Source organism: Bos javanicus, chromosome 11, assembly GCF_032452875.1.
Source record: "Bos javanicus breed banteng chromosome 11, ARS-OSU_banteng_1.0, whole genome shotgun sequence".
Lineage (NCBI taxonomy): Eukaryota > Metazoa > Chordata > Mammalia > Artiodactyla > Bovidae > Bos > Bos javanicus.
The window spans coordinates 93,774,196-93,795,401 of record NC_083878.1 but is presented as its reverse complement, the minus strand read 5'-3'; the positions used below and the strand labels follow the sequence as shown (position 1 = coordinate 93,795,401).

Here is a 21,206-nt window from a genome sequence, read left to right as displayed (position 1 = left end):
AAAGTCCCCAAGACATGCGTATTGTCTTCAAAGAACAACAATAGGAAAGTGTGCTTGGAGCAGAGTGTGTGAGGGTATGGGGTAGACGAAAAGAAATGGTGAGACCAGATGATGTACAGACTTGCAGCCCTTTTTAAAGACTTGAGCTTTTACTCTGAGTGAAATTGGGGAATTACTCTAGGGTTTTGAGCAGAGAAGTGACATGATCTGACTAATGGTGAAAGGGTCACCCTAGCTGCTCTGTTGAGAATTCAGTGCAGAAGGGCAGGGTTGGGACCAGGGTATTGGTTAATAGGCTAATGGGACAGGGTTAGTAGCAGTGGAGGTAGTGGAAAGTAGGTAGTCTGGATGATTTTTGAGGTACAGTCAGAAGGATTTCCTAAATTATTGGATGAGGGGCATGAGAAAAAGATCTGAGTCAAGTGTGATTCTTGAGTTTTGGGGCCTGAGCACCTGGAAAGAGAGGTTACCATCAACTTAGACAAGGATGCAAGTCAGTCAGGTTTAGGTAAGGAGATCAAGAGTTCAGTCTTAGTTATGTTGAATTTGGTTATATCAAATCTTCACTTGGATGCTATTGGGTAACCGGTAAATGTATGTTAAGGACTAGGTATAGGAGCTGTAATTTTGGGGAGTCATTAGCATAAATAGTATTTAAACCAATAAGACTGAATGAGATCACATAAGTAGTGAGTATAGAAAACAAGAACTGGGTCCTAGGCCGTTTAACATTAAGAAGTCAAGAAGAAAAGTTGAGATCAGCAAAGAAGACTGGAAAAGATGAAGGAGGGAAAAAATAAGAGAAAGTGGTGTTCTGGAAGCCAAATAAAGAATGTTTTTAAAGGAGTTAGGAGTGATCTGTGTTGAGTCCTGTTGAAAGGTTAAATAAGGTAAGGATTGAGAATTGACCCCTGATGTAGCAAGGTGAAGGTAAGTCTTGTCATGAGGAGCAGTTTCAGTCACGTGATGGTGGCACAAACATGATTGGAGTAGGTTTTAAAGATTGTAAACCAAGGATTTGGAGATCATGAATATAGGCAACACTAGAGGATTTGCTACAAAACAGAGGAAAGGGTGCAGAGGGGTAGTGGTAAAGGGATGAATACAAAGATTTGTTTTTAAGATGTATAAAATAACAGCATGCTGTTCTTACTGTATGTTGATGCAAATGATCAAGTAGAAAGGGAACAACTGATGTAGGAGAGAGGGAAGAATTGCTGAAGCAGTATCTTTTAGTTGAAAAGGGAATTGGATTTAAGATCTTGTCCTGGAGCTGTGTTCTAAATGTCTTGTGTACAGTAAAACAAAACTGTGGGTAATTGTTACTTTTAGATTTAACTTTTCATATATTTATCTCCAAATTTATCTTCAATGGTTTTAGTTAAGATGAAGAATAGACTTAAAAAAACCCAAATTGCTGTCTTTTGTGGGACACATATAACCCAGAGAACAGGATACCCAAATAAAATTTGAGGTAATTAAAATTTAGACTCCAGTTACCACAGAATAGTAATAAGCAGGGACAGAACATTGATTGTCAAAAAGTGAAAGTACCTTATAAGGAACTCATTAGGAATTGTGGCTTAATAGTTGAATACTAGGTATTTTTATTAAATAGATAATGAAATTGACTTTTTTATTTTAATTGAAAAAAACTGTAGTTTCCTTTTTCTTGAAGGTGTAGCTAGTTTGAACCAGAGTGCACTGAGCCGTCCAATGCAAAGGAAACTAGTGACACTTGTAAACTGTCAGCTGGTGGAGGAAGAAGGTCGTGTAAGAGCCATACGCGCAGCCCGTTCACTTGGAGAAAGGACTGTAACGGAGCTAATATTACAGCACCAGAACCCTCAGCAGTTGTCTGCCAACCTATGGGCTGCTGTCAGGGCTCGAGGATGCCAGTTTCTAGGGCCAGGTAAGATAGATCACTGTCTTATTGGCTATCAGGGCTAGAGGGTGCCAGTTCCTAGGAATAGGTGAGAATGCTCTGATTTATGGATACAAATTTTAACATAATGAAAGATAAACTTTTTTTTTTATTTTTATAATAACCACCCTACCTTGGGGTGCTTGACATGTTTGTTTTCGCTGCACTGGCTCTTGATTGCAGCAAATAGGCTTTCTCTAGTTGTAGCATACAGGCTTTTCTTGTGCAGCATGGGCTTAAGTTGCCCCACAGCATGTGGGATCTTAGTCCCTTGTCAGGGATCGAACCCATGTCCCCTGCACTGGAAAGTGGATTCTTAACCACTGGACTACCAGGAAAGTCCCAACTAGTTTTTATTGATCATAACTTATATGATGAACAGGGCTATAGTATCTTTGAATAAATTTCTTATTTAATTCTCAACAGTCTTTAAGTGACACAGACCCAACTTTACAAATCAGAAAACTGAATTAGAGAGAGGCCTAATATTGCACACGTAGTAAGTAAAGGAAAAATAAACTTTCTTTTTATGAAGAAAATTAGAAGTTCATGATTGTCTTTAAAATTGGGAAACAGAAAAATGATTAGAAAAAATGAGAATCACCAAAGTTTTTGTAGTTACCATCAACTGCATTCTTTTTTTAAAAAATCTTTACCTATACCAAGGTTATGAGGTACTTTTCTGTGATATCGTATTGTTTTACCTTTCTGATTTAGAACTATATAGGCTAGGAAGAATTTATTTGTGTGGATGAAACTTTTTAAATGGCATTGGGACTACTGGATAGACATGTGGAAAAACATAAAATTGGATGTATTTCTTTTTTTTTTTTTTTGCATGAATGTATTTCTTATATTCCTTAGCTATATAAATTTTAAATAGGTTAGAAATACTAATGATTAAAAAATAAATTATAAGTAATAAAAACTTAAAACTCAGTATTCACAAAACTAAGATCTTGGCATCTAGCTACATCACTTCATGATAGATCGATGGGGAAAAAAATGGAAACAGTGACAGACTTTATTTTCTTGGGCTCCAAAATCACTGTGGATGGTGACTGCAGCCATGAAATTAAAAGATGCTTGTTCCTTGTAAAAAAAGCTTTGACAAACCTAGACAGTGTATTGAAAAGCAGAGACATCACTTAGCCGACAAAGGTCCATATAGTCAAAGCTCTGGTTTTTCCAGTAGTCACGTATGGATGACTGTGAGAGTTGGACCATGGCTGTGCATAAAAATTGATGCCTTCAAACCATGGTGCTGAGAAAGACTCTTGAGAGTCCCTTCGACAGCAGGGAGATCAAACTAGTTAATCCTAAAGGAGATCAACCCTGAATTGGAAGGACTGATGCTGAAACTGAAACTTCAATACTTTGGCCACCTGATGAGAAAAGCCAACTCAGTGGAAAAGACCCTGAACTGGGAAAGATTGAGGGCAGGAGGAGAATGGGATGACAGAGGATGAGATGGTTGGATGGCATCACCAATTCAGTGGACATGAGTTTGAACAAACTCTGGGAGATAGTGAAGGACAGGGAATCCTGATATGCTGCAGTCTGTGGGGTTAAAAAGAGTCAGGTGTAACTGAGTGACTCGACAACAACAAAAGTGAACGTAAGAGTGAATTTCTTTATAACCTAGAAGTAGGAAACACTCTTTTCTTTGGCTCCAAATCCAGAAGCAATTAGAGAAAAGATTGATATTTGACTATATAATTTTTAAAAATTATATCATAATAAAGCCTCATAAGAAAAGTAAGATGAAAGATGATGCTATGAAACTGCTACACTGAATATGCCAGCAAATTTGGAAAATTTAGCAGTGGCCACAGGACTGGAAAATGTCAGTTTTCATTCCAATCCCAAAGAAAGGCAATGCCAAAGAATGCTCAAACTACCGCACAGTTGCACTCATCTCACATGCTAGTAAAGTAATGCTCAAAATCCTCCAAGCCAGACTGCAGCATTACGTGAACTGCGAACTTCCAGATATTCAAGCTGGTTTTAGAAAAGGCAGAGGAACCAGAGATCAAATTGCCAACATCCGCTGGATCATGGAAAAAGCAAGAGAGTTCCAGAAAAACATCTATTTCTGCTTTATTGACTATGCCAAAGCCTTTGACTGTGTGGATCACAATAAACTGTGGCAAATTCTGAAAGAGATGGGAATACCAGACCACCTGACCTGCCTCTTGAGAAAGTTATATGCAGGTCAAGAAGCAACAGTTAGAACTGGAACAGTTAGAACTGAACATGGAGCAACAGACTTGTTCCAAATAGGAAAAGGAGTACATCAAGGCTGTATATTGTCACCCTGCTTATTTAACTTCTATGCAGAGTACATCATGAGAAACACTGGGCTGGAAGAAACACAAGCTGGAATCAAGATTGCCGGGAGAAACATCAGTAACCTCAGATATGCAGATGACACCACCCTTATGGCAGAAAGTGAAGAAGAACTCAAAAGCCTCTTGATGAAAGTGAAAGTGGAGAGTGAAAAAGTTGGCTTAAAGCTCAACATTCAGAAAATGAAGATCATGGCATCCGGTCCCATCACTTCATAGGAAATAGATGGGGAAACAGTGGAAACAGTGTCAGACTTTATTTTTGGGGGCTCCAAAATCACTGCAGATGGTGACTGCAGCCATGAAATTAAAAGACGCTTACTCCTTGGAAGGAAAGTTATGACCAACCTAGATAGCATATTCAAAAGCAGAGACATTACTTTACCAACAAAGGTCCGTCTAGTCAAGGCTATGGTTTTTCCAGTGGTCATGTATGGATGTGAGATACATGTGAAGAAAGCTGAGCGCTGAAGAATTGATGCTCTTGAACTGTGGTGTTAGAGAAGAGTCTTGAGAGTCCCTTGGACTACAAGGAGATCCAACCAGTCCATTCTGAAGGAGATCAGCCCTGGGATTTCTTTGGAAGGAATGATGCTAAAGCTGAAACTCTAGTACTCTGGCCACCTCATGCGCAGAGTTGACTCATTGGAAAAGATTCTGATGCTGGGAGGGATTGGGGGCAGGAGGAGAAGGGGACGACAGAGGATGAGATGGCTGGATGGCATCACTGACTCGATGGACGTGAGTTTGAGTGAACTCTGGGAGTTAGTGATGGACAGGGAGGCCTGGCATGCTGTGATTCATGGGGTCGCAAAGAGTTGGATACGACTGAGCGACTGAACTGAACTGAACTGAAGAAAAGTAAAAAAAAAAAAAAGAAACTTGGGGAAATATTTATATAATATCACGTACAAGGTGCTTATATAACTAATATATAATTGTGTTGTACGTAGTTGCTCAGTCATGTCTGACTCTGCAACCCCATGAATTGTAGCCCGCCAGGTTCCTCTGTCCATGAGGAGGATTCTCCAGGCAAGAATATTGGAGTGGGCATGGGTTGCCATGCCCTCCTACAGGGGATCTTCCTTATCCAGGGATTGATCCCAGGTCTCCTGCATTGCAGGCAGATTCTTTACTGTCTGAGCCACCAGGAAAGCCCAATATATTTACTTGTAAAAAAACTCAGAAGAAATATACCAGCCACCCAATTAAAAAATTGACCAAAAATGCAGACAATTCAAGGGAAAAAGAAATGTAAATGGCCCTCAAACATATAAAAAGATACTCAGTATTTCTCATATTAAGAGAAATATACATTAAAATTACACTGAAATACCATTTCTCACCTGTCAGATTGGCCAGATTCAAAAGTCTGACAACTTTGTTGTTAAGCCTGTGGGAAAACAGGTACTTTCATCCAGTAATAGTGGGAATGCAAAGTGGGGCAAAGTATAGAGAGAGGAATTTGTCAGTATGTAGCAAAATCATCTGCACATCTACTCTTTGGCCCAGCAGTCCTTTTTCTAGCAATCTGACATATAAATATGGTGAAAAATATAGAATGCATAAATTTAATAAAGCACTATTTATAATAGCAGACATCTGGAATGAACTTGAAAGTCTGAATAGGAGACTGGCTTAGTAAACTGCTATCTATCTTTCCAGTGGATTGCCCTGCAACTGTTGAAAGGAATGAGGAAAATGTGTATAGTCTGCTGCCTATGATAATGTAATATACATTACGACAGAAAATAAGCAAGGTGCAGAATAATATGCTTATTGTAGGAAAGCAAATTTTTATCTCGAAAAGGAAGAAACAACCATTTTCAAATTATTTGTTTATATTTTTCAAAAGAACATTGGTAGGAAAAGTTACAACATAATAAACATGTAGTTAGGAAGAACAGAGGGAAACCAGACAGGACCAGAAGCTAGACCTCTCTCAGTGTACCTTGATTTGTACTTTGAACCTGTGTAAAGGTTTTATGTAATTTTAAAACAATTTTTAGTAAATATGAGTTTTAGAAATTTAAATAAAATGAATAGAACAAAAAAATGCCTAAAAACAAAAAGCTAAACATTATTTTGGCAGCATATTCATCAGGAATGAATTAATTCAGGTGACTTTAGAACACAGTGTTTTGATTTTTATATTCCTGGTGTGATATATAATAGATTATATTCACTAGTCTTACTGATATTGTTATTTTGAAATGAATTAGGATACAGCAAGTAAGTAGTTATATTAATGCCATCGGAAACAAAGATTTTTGACATTTAAAAAGAGATATAAGTATGAAATCAAAGAATTTATGTAAAAAGCCTGCATCCTTAAATTTTAATTGGCAAATAAGTACAGACTCATTTAATTTTCTTTTTCTAGAAAATAAGTATTTCCTAACTGTCCACTGTAAAGGCTTGAAAGGAATGAATAGCCATAGCACCCAGATAACATTTCATACTAAAAAGAAGTAGGGCTCTTTGAATAAATGTCTTATGCCAGTTCTAGGATAGAAAAAGTACAAGATGAGCCTGGGAAGTCTTGTGCTAGAAAGTAAAAAAGCTTTTAAAGACCGTCGGAATCTTGTCAAAAGGACACAGAATTTGAAAAGGCTCCCACTGGATAAAAGTGGGACAATTTGAACTTCCAAATGAATAATGACTATAATGAATTAAAAAACATAAAATGTGTAAAAATCCGTGATCCTGTAATGTTAGTACAGAAAAAATTAATTGGTTATCTTTGTCAGTTACTACAACACCAACACATTATGCTAAAAATTGGAAAAGGAATAGAAAAAAATCAAGCATGCTTTTTCTGCCTTTTTAAGTTACTTTCAAGGACAGTTTCTCAGAATTTTGAGGGTAAGTTTTTCCTTTAGCAGAGTTCTAGCTAATAAATATAGGAAAAAAAATGTTAAAGTTAGAAAAATCACATCAGGTGAATTAATGGGTCTAGGTAAGAATTACTATTGGCTGTTAAAACCAATAGATGAAAGGTTGAAAGTGAAAGTGAAGTCGCTCAGTTGTGTCTGACTCTTTGTGACCCCGTGGACTGTAGGCCACCAGGCTCCTGCATCCATGTTATTTCCCAGGCAAGAACACTGGAGTGGGTTGCCATTTCCTTCTCCAGGGGATCTTCCCAACCCAGGGATCGAACATGGGTCTCCTGCATTGCAGGCAGACGCTTTAACCTCTGCGACACCAGGGAAGCCCAGATGAAAGGTTAGTAAATGCAAAAGGCCTGAACCCACTGATGAATCTTGATATTACTAAAAGTGAGACATCTAGGTCTTATATACCTATGTGATATACAAAATAAGAAGTATGCTTGCCCTGCCCAAAACCCCCAAAAGCTAAAATCTTATTCCAAATCTAATCAAGTCTCTAGTTTACATGAAATAAGGAGGATAAAGGCATACCATAAAAAAAAGTGCAAAATTAGCGAAATTGAGAATGTGGGATATTGTTTAGAAAAATGATTGTTTCTGCAACCAGTTATTTTGTTCTAATTGGGAGGGTGGGAGAGTGGTGAGAAACTAGTATAGATTTTTCTTGTTAAGCGTGAAGACATACAAATCAAAAGCTACATATGGACTTTAGCTGCTTACTCAAAGAAACCAACTGTAAGAGGAAATTTTGAGACAGTGGGAGAAAATTCAGCATGGATTGGATATTAGATGATATCAAGGAAATATATTTCTTTTTTTAGACATGGTAATAGTGTTATGTTAATTTTTTAAGTGCTTACCTGTTAGAAATACATAATGAATTATTTAAGGATAAAGTGCTATGTTATCTTGGATTTACTTCAAACCACTCCAGCTAGAACAAACTAGAGAAGTGGATAATGAGTAGATGAACCCTTACTGGCAGGAGCTGTATTAGGAATGCATGTTATTTCTACTTTTGTATATGTTTTATTTTACATAATACAAAGTTAAATTGAAAAATAATTTTGAAAATCCATAGAAAGTGAAAGTGAAGTCGCTTAGTTGTGTCTGACTCTTTGCAACCCCATGGACTGTAACCTGCCATGCTCCTCTGTCCATGGGATTTTCCAGGCAAGAGTACTGGAGTGGGTTGCCATTTCCTTCTCCAGAGAATCTTCCATATTTATATATAATTTGAGAATGCCGCCTGTGGATATTTCCTCATGTTTATTTACCTTATCTAAGAAGCACTAGGTGGTGTGTTGGTTTAGTCGCTAAATTGTCTCTGACTCTTGTGACCTCGTGGACTATAGCCAACTAGCCTCCTCTGTCCATGGGATTCTCCAGGAAGAATATGGAGTGGGTTGCCATTTCCTTCTCCAAATCTTCCTGACCCAGGGACCTGCATCCCCTGCATTGTAGGCAGATTCTTAACAGTGAGCCACCATGGAAGCCTAAGAAGCACTAGACTAGTTATCAAATATCCTGTGTTCTGAAACTCAATGACAAAAAGATAATAAATAGCACAATTTAAAAATGGCCAAGGGCTTAAATAAATATTTCTACATAGAAGATACATAGATGGTGAAAAAGTCCATGAAAAGATGCTTAGTGTCATTAGTCATTAAAGAAATGCAAATCAGAATCACAGTGAGATACCATTTCATATCCACTAGGTTGTCTGTGATTTAAAAAGTGGAAAATAAAAGTGTTAATCGAGGATGTTAGGGAGCCCCTGTGGAAAAACAATTTGGTGGTTCCACAGAAAGTTAAATGTAGAATTACCTTATGATCCAGCATTTCCACTCTTAGGTGTATACCCAAAGGAACTGAAAACAGGTATTCAAACTAGTATTTGTGCATGAATATTTATAGCAGTGTTACTCACAATAATCAAAAGATGGAAGCAATCCCATCAGTTTTTATGAATGGATAACCAATATGTGGTATATTTATAAATACTGTATTATTTAGCCATAGAAAGGATTGAAATACCAATACATACCACAATGTGGATGAACTTTGAAAATGTTATTTTAAGTGAAGGAAGTCAGGGAATAGGTCACATATTCTGCATACACAAATGTCAGTCCATAGAACCAGACATCAGGCTAGTAGTTGCTGGAGGCTGCAGGGGTCAGTGGTATGAGGAGTGACTGCTTAATGGTTATTGAGTTCCTGTCAGATAATGAAGATGTCTCTAGAACTAGATAGAGTTGATGGTTTTATACCATTGTGAATTGTTTACTTTAAAATGGTTAATTTTATGTTATATGAATTTTACCTCAATTTTTAAAAAGTCCTTGTTTCTAGTTATTATTTTGTTGCTTACTGATTGTGAAACTTGGCCTAGTCACTTAACTTTTCTGAGTCTTGATGTCCCACTTTGAAAAAGAAGGGATTTGATTTTTAATCTAGATTCTAGATGATCTTTCAGTTCCATTGTTTTCATTGAGAACCAGTATATTTTTACCAAAAAGTTACTAGAATAATGTAGAGAATTCCTTTGTACTCTTTATCCATATTCACTCATTTGTAATATTTTGCTATATTTGTTATATAGTTCACTTTCTCATCTTTTTGAACCATTTAAGAGTAGGTTGCCTATTTCATGCCTCCTTTACTGCTTACATTTAAGTCTTTTTTTAATTAAAAAGAATACATTCATCAAATTCAGAAAATTTAAATTTGTTAAAACTTATATTCCAGTTTTGTTGGTTATTCCAGAAATATCTTTTATGGCATTAATTTTTTTCATTTTATGATTGAGTCTAAGATGATGTCATGTATTTATTTGTCACAGCTGTTATGTGACATGCAGGGTCTTTATTCCTCTATCAGGGATTGAACCCATACCCTCTTCCGTGGAAACACAGAGTCTTAACTATTGGACTGCCAGGGAAGACACTGTCATACCTCTTTTTAGTCTTCTTTAACATAGTACCATTCTTCAGTCTTTCTTTGTCTAATGTTGCTATTCTTGAAGAATACAGGCAGTTATTTTATAGAATGTTCTTAATTTGGGGTTTTTTGATATCCCCTTATGATTAGATTCAGATTATACTTTTACCTCCCTGACTGGAAAGCAACACAAATTGATGCCTTTAGGTATTGCATCCAGTGGCTAATACCACTTTTAAATTATATACAAAATAATTCTGACAGACAAAGCAACAGTCTCAAGCATAAAAAAATTACCATTTATTTTAAGACTACTGTGTGTCCTTCACATGTTATTTGTCAGAGTAGCTCTGTGAGTTTTATAAACAAGGGCCTTTTTCACTTCAACATTATGATTATCTAGTTGACTATTACAAAGCTATAGAGGATATATTTTGTTTAAAATCTGTTTACTTGTATTTTGATTGGTTGTTCAGTAGGACACGTCTTTTGCTTGATTACTTTCTAAGTAAACTATATTTGTGTATGTATGATGTTCTCTTTTTGTGCTAAGTATTTGAGTACTAGAGATAATGAACCACTATAAACTAATATCCAAAGAAGACTGACAGATGTGATCTGCAGGGCTCCTCATTTATCATGAACTCATGTTCTTTTCTTATAGCTATGCAGGAAGAAGCTTTGAAGTTGGTGTTACTGGCATTAGAAGATGGTTCTGCTCTCTCAAGGAAAGTTCTGGTACTTTTTGTTGTGCAAAGACTAGAACCAAGATTTCCTCAGGCATCAAAAACAAGTATTGGTCATGTTGTGCAACTACTGTATCGAGCTTCTTGTTTTAAGGTAAGTAGCAAGCAACCATCTGAACATTGCATGCCTGGAATGGGTGTTACCTGGTCTAGAGGCCCCAGAAATAAAAGAGATAAATGAGACTTTTCCTTCTGTATTTAATGCATCTGTTAACACTGTAGATGTATAATACTGCTATGCGTGGGTGTAAGAACACATAATGTGAAGGTGTCAGTAACACTATGAGGAAACAAGTTTGGTGAACTTGACTCTTGGAATAGTAAAAATGAACTGAAGAAGCCTAATTCATTTATATTTACCACCTTAAAAGAGAGTCGGGAACCATACTGAAAACTTAATAAAAGAAGGCAAATATTTTAACTTCCCCATTATTATTTTTATCTCTTTCTCTGTTGTGATTAGATTAAAGCCTTTAAACTGAAGGTAGCCCGTATGTTGTCCTGGGGACAACAGGAGAGTAAAAGTTGAGGATTGCCCACTGTGCATTTAGATAATAAGGTTTTTGTCAAAGAGGGTAGGGATGAACCCTAAGCTATTTCAAAATGTAGTTTCCTTGTCAGATAGGCTTATGGGTGATGACAGGTACTGAGAGACATGGAAAGAAGGCTGAATCCTTAAAGTTTTTGCATGATACAGGAATGTAAGTTGCTGGTGAGGTCTTGAGCAAAGGGACCACGTCTTGGAATAGAAAGGCCCATTGGCTTCTATAAAAGTAAAACTTCTGGATTTGAAACCAAGGCTTATTTAAGCTATTTTGCTGATTTTATAGCTCAAGAGTGATAACGATATAAGCAGAAAGAGGGTTTTTTTTGTGTGTGCACTGCTTAGTATGAGGTAACAGGTTAATTGTTGATGAAAATATGTTCAAATGAGTTATCTTCACAAATGAGAGTTGGACACTCTCTGCCTGCTAGTTACAGTGCTTGATTGTGTCCTTAGGGAAACAACTGAAACCAATCTCTGGTTCTTCAAACAATGCTTTTGGCTAAGCGTCCAGATGACCGAGCTCATTTATCATCCTGAAGTGACCACCTAGGTTCTTACACTGTGCCTTACAGATTTAATGTTGTTCTTTTCCTCAACAGTATCATACAGATTTGTGGTTCATAATTGTCATACATCTACAACTGCTCCTAATAACCTGACATTTGAATAACACTAAGTTTAGAAAGAGATTTCAGTATCATGCTCTCATTTCATCCTATACTACTGCCCTATAGTTTAAAATGTTAAAAGCAGTGTTTTGGTGAATAAAAGGGTATCATGCTGACAGTTGCTGAAAGACCTCTCTCCGGGGACATTTACTCTAGTAAACTACTGTGAGTGAGTCAAGATATTTTCCTTGACTCTAGACTTAGAGACCTGAATTTTGGGCATTCCTCAGGAGCAGAATCACAAACGAGGTCACATACTACATGTTATCAATTTTATTAATTTGTAATTAGAAGTTCAGCTCTTAAATGACTTTAATTCTCATGTTGTAGGTATTTTCCAGTAGAAGATTATCAAACCTTTGCTTGCTTAGCATGAAGTCAGAGCAAAGGGAGTTGATGATTCCAGTGTTTAATGCAGTGGTTCCAAAATGAAGATACACATCAGAATCGCCTATGGGATTTTGCAGAGTGTACATACATTCCTGGTCCCATCCCTGGATATTTTATCTGATAACAAAAATACATGAGTGCAACTTGAACATTCATACATACTTTTTAATTATGTGGTCTTCGAAGCCAGGGATTCTGATTACTTGAAATTGTAATTTTCAAAACTTCATGGGTGAGAAAAAAAAAAAAAAAAACTTCATGGGTGATTCTGATACCTGTTATTAGAACTTGACTAGGCCAGGCTTTGCAAGCCACCTATAATACATACATCTTTACAGTTCAGATGGATAGATGTTCATACTACCCAAGAGCACCCTGTACCCTTGTGGTTGGATGAGTGTTACCACCTTCTGGTTTTTTAGGTTTCTTTTTTGTATGTTTTAGATTAATAATTCTTCCTTTTGTTTCTTTAAGTATATTATTTTGAGATTTCGAAGTTATACTCTGCTCTTTCTTAAATTAAATGTAAGATCATGTTGATTAGAATTTTGGGTCCCATACTTTTCTATAATGTATATATTCTCAAAGAGAATTGTGAATTGATACTATTAAGTTAACTCTCAGATTGATTTCCCAGTCTTTATGTTCTAGAGGTCATATTACTGTTGTCTCCTGTGCCACCGGTAGCAATTGAAACAACCAGTGAGGTGGTCTGGGGATATTTCCATTTTACTGATGAGGAAATCATCAATTTGAAGAGTTTGAACAATGTGCTCAGTCTAAGTTTCAGAGCCTGTATTAGGCCTAGGTTGTCTGAATTCTAACCAAGTATCAGATTTCACATGGCCATTAGTAGATTTTATGGTTCAGGAATAAGTGTATTTTTTATTGTGAAAATTAACTAGCTACATACTTTTAGATAATTAGTTTCAGTAAGACATGTAAAACTCTACCTTTGAATTTGTTTTTTGTCACTTAAGTATAGATTAAAGCTGTAAAAATACCCTATGCTACGCTAACTCACTTCAGTCGTGTCCGACTCTGTGTGACCCCATAGACGGCAGCCACCAGGCTCCCCCGTCCCTGGGATTCTCCAGGCAAGAACACTGGAGTGGGTTGCCATTTTGAAAGTGAAAAGTGAAAGAGAAGTCGCTCAGTCGTGTCCGACTCGTAGCGACCCCATGGACTGCAGCCTACCAGGCTCCTCCATCCATGGGGTTTTCCAGGCAAGAGTACTGGAGTGGGGTGCCATTGCCTTCTCCGAAAAATACCCTAATAATCTTTATTGTGGTGGCAGGAAATTTCTCAATTTCTTAATCATCAACCGTAGTGCTCAGTTCAGTTCGTTTCAGTTCAGTCACTCAGTCGTGTCCGACTCTTTGCGACCCCATGAATCCCAGCACGCCAGGCCTCCCTGTCCATCACCAACTCCCGGAGTTCACCCAGACTCAACGTCCATCGAGTCAGTGATGCCATCCAGCCATCTCATCCTCTGTTGTCCCCTTCTCCTCCTGCCCCCAATCCCTCCCAGCATCAGAGTCTTTCCCAATGAGTCAACTCTTCGAATGAGGTGGCCAAAGTACTGGAGTTTCAGCTTTAGCATCATTCCTTCCAAAGAAATCCCAGGGCTGATCTCCTTCAGAATGGACTGGTTGGATCTCCTTGCAGTCCAAGGGACTCTCAAGAGTCTTCTCCAGAATAACAGTTCAAAAGCATCAATTCTTCGGCGCTCAGCCTTCTTCACAGTCCAACTCTCACATCCATACATGACCACAGGAAAAACCATAGCCTTGACTAGACGGACCTTTGTTGGCAAAGTAATGTCTCTGCTTTTGAATATGCTATCTAGGTTGGTCATAACTTTCCTTCCAAGGAGTAAGTGTCTTTTAATTTCATGGCTGCAATCACCATCTGCAGTGATTTGGGAGCCCCCAAAAATAAAGTCTGACACTGTTTCCCCTGTTTCCCCATCTATTTCCCATGAAGTGATGGGACCGGATGCCATGATCTTTGTTTTCTGAATGTTGAGCTTTAATCCAACTTTTTCACTCTCCACTTTCACCTTCATCAAGAGGCTTTTGAGTTCCTCTTCACTTTCTGCCATAAGGGTGGTGGCATCTGCATATCTGAGGTTATTGATATTTCTCCTGGCAATCTTGATTCCAGCTTGTGCTTCTTCCAGCCCAGCGTTTCTCATGATGTACTCTGCATAGAAGTTAAATAAGCAGGGTGACAATATACAGCCTTGATGTACTCCTTTTCCTATTTGGAACCAGTCTGTTGTTCCATGTCCAGTTCAAACTGTTGCTTCTTGACCTGCATACAAATTTCTCAAGAGGCAGGTCAAGTGGTCTGGTATTCCCATCTCTTTCAGAATTTTCCACAGTTTATTGTGATCCACACAGTCAAAGGCTTTGGCATAGTCAGTAAAGCAGAAATAGATGTTTTTCTGGAATTCTCTTGCTTTTTCCATGATCCAGCAGATGTTGGCAATTTGATCTCTGGTTCCTCTGCCTTTTCTAAAACCAGCTTGAACATCAGGAAGTTCACGGTTCACATATTGCGGAAGCCTGGCTTGGAGAAATTTGAGCATTACTAGCATGTGAGATGAGTGCAATTGTGTGGTAGTTTGAGCATTCTTTGGCATTGCCTTTCTTTGGGATTGGAATGAAAACTGGAAATTGGAAAAAAATTGAAATTGGAAAAAAAATGTACATACTTTAATTAAAAAATATTGCTAAAAATGCTTACTGTCATCTGGGCCTTCAGCAAGCTTTAGTCTTTTTGTTGGTGGAGGGTCTTACATCATTGTTGATGACTGACTGACCAGGGCGGTACTTGCTGAAGGTTGGAGTGCCTGTTGCAATTTCTTAAAACAGCAGCACAGCTTGCCCCATGAATTGAGTCTTCCTTTCGCAGATAATTTCTCTGTGGCATCCAGTTTACCCACAGCAGAACCTCTTTCAGAATTGAAGTGGATTCTCTCAAACCTCGCTGCTGCTTTATCAACTAAACTTATGTACTTTTCTAAATCCTTTATTATCATCTCAACAGTCTTCACAGCATCTTCACCAGGAATAGATTCTATCTCAAGAAACAACTTTCTTTGCTTATCTTTAAGCAACTCCATTAAGGTTTTATTGTGAGATTGCAATAATTCAGTCACATATTTAGGATCCACTTCAGTTCTTGTTCTTTTGCTTTTTCTACCATGTCTGCAGTTACTTCCTCCACTAAAGTCATAAGTCCTTCAGAGTCATCCATGAGAGCTGAAATCTTCTAAGTTCCTGTTAATGTTGATATTTTAACCTATGCCCATGAATCACAAATGTTCTTAGTGGCATCTAGAATGCCAACAGGTTTTCAGTCTACATTGCCCTGATCCATCAAAGGAATTACTATCTATGGCCGTGATAGCCTTACGAAATGTATCTTCTAAATAATAAGGCATGAAAGTCAGAATTACTCCTTGATCCATGGGCTACAGAGTGGAAGTTGTGTTATCAGGCACGAAAACATTACTCTTTTCATACATTTCCATCAGAACTCTTGGGTTACCAGGTGCATTGTCAATGAGCAGTAATATTTGGAAAGGAATTTTTTTCCTAAGCAGTAGGTCTCATCAGTGGGCTTAAAATTCCCAGTAAACCATATTGTAAACAGATGTGCTGTTATTTGGGTTTTGTTATTCCATTTCTAGAGTACAGGCAGAGTAGATTCAGTGTAGTTCTTAAGGACCTAGTATTTTGGGGGAGGTAAATGAGGATTGCTGCTACTGCTAAGTCACTTCAGTTGTGTCCGACTCTGTGCGACCCCATAGACGGCAGCCCACCAGGCTCCTCTGTCCCTGGGATTTTCCAGGCAAGAATACTGGAGGCGGTTGCCATTTCCGTCTCCAAAATGAGGATTGGCCTCAATTTAATATCACCAGTTACATTAGCCCCTCACAGAAGAGTCAGCCTGTCCTTTGAGCTTTGAAGACAGGTCCTGACTTCTCTCCGACTGTGAAAGTCCTAGAGTGTCTTCTTAGAATTTTTAGTAAGTAGATTATTTTTTTGTACCTTCTTCATGTTGTATCTGATAGGCTATAGGTACCTCCCCCTTTTAAAATAAAGAAAAAGTTGGTTGGGGGAGTGGTGAGAGCAAAGCAAATCTGATGGTTTTTTTTTTTTTTCTCCTTTCTATTTTTAGGTTACCAAAAGGGATGAAGACTCTTCCCTGATGCAGCTAAAGGAGGAATTCCGCAGTTATGAGGCTTTACGCAGAGAACATGATGCCCAAATTGTTCATATTGCTATGGAAGCAGGACTCCGTATTTCACCTGAGCAATGGTCCTCACTTCTGTATGGTGACTTGGCGCATAAATCACACATGCAGTCTATCATTGATAAGGTTTGTGAAACTAGAGATGCTAATTTTGTATCGTTGTTAATCTTGATGAATATTTGAATCTTCTGAAGGAACTAAAGAGAAAACCAGTTGGGAGATTCCTGTTTTTACATGTAAATATCTCATAGATATCATTTCTCTCTTTTTTATTATTTTCTAATTTTCAAAATAAACTAAAGGAGGCGATAGGGAAGCAAATACGGGTATTGACATAAAAACAGCCTAGCTTACCAAGTCTGTCATTTATCTAGATTCTGACACCACATAGCTAATAAATAAGTTTTCTAAGTGTCTAATGATGAATTTCATAGGGCAGATTCTGAGGTGAAAATTTAATTCATCATTGATACTCCTACTATGGAATCTGAAGACACTTGAAAACTTATTCAGTATGTTGATTGAATAAAAGCATTTGAATATAGATGTGTTGTAAAAACCTTTTCATTTTCTCTTTTGTGTTAGCTGCAGTCTCCCGAATCCTTTGCAAAGAGTGTTCAGGAATTGACAATTGTTTTGCAACGAACAGGTGACCCAGCTAACTTAAATAGATTGAGGCCTCACTTAGAGCTTCTTGCAAATATAGACCCTAATCCAGGTATGTGAGAATATAATTGCTTATGCTTTTTAAAAAATGATTTCCTATACACAAGAGATTTACCGCTAATGAATTTTTTTTCCTCATCTCATCCGCTTGGCGGACTATTTTAGATGCTGTTTCACCAACTTGGGAGCAGCTAGAAAATGCAATGGTAGCTGTTAAAACAGTGGTTCATGGCCTAGTAGACTTCATACAAAATTATAGTAGAAAAGGCCACGAGACACCTCAGGTAAGTAAAGTTATTTCTCTTCTGACTGCTCTTATTTCTAATGAAGCATGCTGAACATCTTAACAGGCTGTTTGGTTAATGGACTCCTTATTTGACAGCCCTGTCACATAAGTTTTTATTCTCTGTTCTTTTGAGAGAAACCTGAGTTTTAGTGTACCTGATAGTGTACCTGATTCATAGTACAGCAATAGTTTGGGGAGTGTCTTGAATATGAGTTCACTGCAAGTTTTTTTGACTGGCTGTAGATCTGATTCCATCCAAATATTTTGCCTGATTTTTTTCTTAATTTGGGGAAATTGTCACTTTTTTCTCATTTGTTGCCATTCCAGTGAGTTCATATTTGTAAATGTGTGGAAATAAAGTATTTTCAATGTACTTTTGAAGGAGTTATTTAAGGTAAAACCATTTATTCTAATAATAACATCCATTTATTAAAGTTATTATGAGCCAGTCTCAATATTTTACATAGATTATTTCTAATCCTCCCAGCCACCTGCAAGGCAGTTGCTGTCTCCAAGTTGAAGTTGAAAGAGGTTAAATAACATATCTAAGATCACGGTGGCAGTAAGTGACAGAACTGGGATCAAGTCTACTCCAAAGTGATCTTTCCACTCTTCTGTCCTTATTCTATTAGAAGACATTATAATGTTCAAAAATTAGCTAAAAGATGAATGTTTCATCTTAAGGTCACAGAAATAATGATGTCTTAGAGTTTGATGCAAATTATAGCAGTCATGATGTTTTTATATTTTGCCTCATTATTTGTATAAACTTAGCACCAACCCTTGGAAGAAAGTTATACTCTGAAGTTGACAAGTAAAATTAGTGTTTCTTAAATTTTAACTTCTAGAGTAAGTTGTATTCTTCCTTTTCCTGAGAACGTTTAAGTAGACAAAGCTTACAGCTTTTTAAATGCTTTTTGACATTGTTTGCTTGATTTGATATCATAATTTTGAGACATCAATGAATTTTGATGAAAAAATCTTTTATTTTTGTGGACATTTTGTTGACAGATAAGTAATGCAGCATTTGAACTAGTTCCTGATGATCCTCAGAAGGAGTATCTAAAATGTCAACTCATGATTACGCCATGTAACTCATAACAGGAAACCGGGCAGTGGTAGTTACGTCAGGACAAGAGTTGTCTAATGTGAAAAGGAATTAAAGGTGTCCTCATAGAACTCTGATGTCACAAGGAGTGAGTGAGAACTGAAATCTTCATTTATCCACATACTGATTTTCTTTTTGTAGCCTCAGCCAAACAGCAAATACAAGACCAGCATGTGTCGAGATTTGCGACAGCAAGGAGGGTGTCCACGAGGAACAAATTGTACTTTTGCCCATTCTCAGGAAGAGCTTGAAAAGTAAGTTAAGAGAACTCTATTTTATTTGGATTTAATTTTGGTCATCATGAAAGAGTCATATAGAGTCAAAGTTTGTGATGAGTTTCAAAGATGCAGTTAAGTCCACATCATGGAATTCTTTAGATTGAAAAATAACCTTTACTTTTGAAACCATACCTTGTTGCTTCTGGCAGCATAGTTAACAAGTGATTTAAAACCTTATTCAGGAATCTAATTTTAGACCATTGTAGAGCTAGAATTCATGTTTCTGCTAAGCACCTGTGCAGAATGAAAATATTCTTATGCTTAGAGCCTTATTTACTCAGGTTCTATTGAAGGTAACAGCTGAGTCTCAGGTAAAATGGTAAAGCAGATACATTTTCTTTTTATGGGCTTTTGGTCTTTTTAACATTCTTTTCCCTCTCTCTTGTCCTATAGGTAATCCCTTTTTCTATGTCCACTTATCCCAGACATAAAAGTAAATGGAGATAAACTGTAATAAATGTTGTCAAAGTTTTGGTTGTTCTGTTTTTTAACCAAAACATTCATCATTGAGATTTCACCAAAAATTGATTCTAGCCTTTCTACTGAATATCTCACCTGCATATCAACTGTTAATGGACATCTCTCTTTTGTTTTTAGATACTTTAAATCCAGTTTGAGCTAATTTTCTCCTCATATATTGATGTCTTCTCTTGTATACACCGTCTGCCTGCTCTCCCCAGGTGTACCCTGTCCAGTCAGTTATATATTCCATGCTGTTGGAATAATTTTTGTCAGCTTTCACTTGCTTGTCTTAGTCAAGTCTGTCAGTTCGGCTTCCTGTATATTTCTTGACTCTTGTTCTTTCTGTCGTTGTAGTCTAACCTGGCATCCCCTTTTCTTGATTCATAGTTGCCTCCTAATTAGTTATCGTATAGCTGTGGTTGTCTACCCTCAACCCCATTATTCCCAACAAAATAGGGGGAACTTTGCATTTAAGGCTCATTGCAGATAATGAGAAGCTTAGGAATCCCTGTTGATAAAGATATAAAGTCTACTCTGTGGCCTGCAAGTCTCTGTGTCATCTACTTCATGCCTACTTTTTTGGGGGGTGGCTAGCCCCACACCACGCTGTATGTAGAATTTTAGTTCTCCAACCAGGGTTCAAACCTGTGCCAACTACATTGGAAGCACAGAGTTTTAACCACTGGACAGCCAGGGAAGTCCCCTGGCCTACCTTTTTTACTTCATCTCGCAGTGCTTCCCATTTAGGAGACCTCCTTTGGGAAGCCCTTAAACTTAAAAAAGTTGGAGAAGAAATTGTGTGATTTCATTGCCATTATACTCACAACTGGTGCCCACCTGAAAATCCATTTTCCATCTTATATCTTCAAATTGGCTTCCTATTCTTTATCTCCAGTCCTACTTTAGAACTTTATTATTTCTTGCCTGAACTTATAATAGTAGTAGTAAAAATGAGCCAAATTAATTGGTCAGATTTTGTGCCAGGTGCAGTGTTTAATGTTTTACATGTGTATGTTTACCCAGTTTGTCCATTTTGCGCTATGTAGCTTTTTACATGCATCTCCCTGTGTCTCAACCAAGATTTTATTTTGCAAGTAAGTGTATAATCTTGTCCATCTTCTGCTTTAAATTCTTAATTGGTTCTCAGTATATTATTGCTGGTTCTGGGCCCAGTCTTGCTTTCCAGCCTTATTCCACCTTTTGTGTTACTTTTTTAAGGTATATCCAGTTTACTACTATACACTTTCTCTCGTTCTTCTTTCCTTTGTACATGTGTTCACTTTATATCCTATATTCTCCTTTTCTCTGTTTGGAGAGCTGCCAGTCCTGATTGTACTCAGATAGCATCTTCCACCTGAAAACCTCTGTGACTTCCAGCCAGTGTTAGTTGCTACCTTCACTGTGCTTCTGTAGTACCCTATACCTGGTAACTTTATAACTACCAGTTTGCTTACTGTGTTGCAGTTATTTACTTACTGTGTGTATTTTCACTGGACTTCATTTATTTATGGGTTATTCATCTTTATATTTTCTGAACCTAACAAGTATCTGACATGTAAACTCAGTATATTTATGTTGAAAGAGTAGATAATCTACAGTTTATATTTCCAACCAGTTTCATACTCTGTTGCTCTTAAATAAAAAGAAGGAGAAACAGGATAATACAAAGGATTGAGGAAGTGG

At 37.4% G+C, this 21,206-nt stretch overlaps 1 protein-coding gene and 1 non-coding gene across 6 annotated transcripts in view; both read left to right on the top strand.

Annotated features, from left to right (window-relative positions):
- RC3H2 (ring finger and CCCH-type domains 2) overlaps positions 1–21,206 on the top strand; it is a 59,806-nt gene that overhangs the window by 10,739 nt on the left and 27,861 nt on the right. For all 5 annotated transcript variants that reach the window (XM_061433449.1, XM_061433448.1, XM_061433450.1 and 2 more), the window contains exons 4-9: positions 1,679–1,912; positions 10,771–10,946; positions 16,649–16,849; positions 17,309–17,441; positions 17,555–17,673; positions 18,925–19,037. In XM_061433449.1, the coding sequence (XP_061289433.1) occupies positions 1,679–1,912; positions 10,771–10,946; positions 16,649–16,849; positions 17,309–17,441; positions 17,555–17,673; positions 18,925–19,037 (976 nt within the window). The remainder of the gene's footprint in view (positions 1–1,678; positions 1,913–10,770; positions 10,947–16,648; positions 16,850–17,308; positions 17,442–17,554; positions 17,674–18,924; positions 19,038–21,206) is intronic.
- On the top strand, positions 17,120–17,230 carry LOC133257892 (small nucleolar RNA SNORD90). Its single transcript, XR_009739750.1, has one exon. It is a non-coding gene; the product is annotated as a small nucleolar RNA SNORD90 (small nucleolar RNA).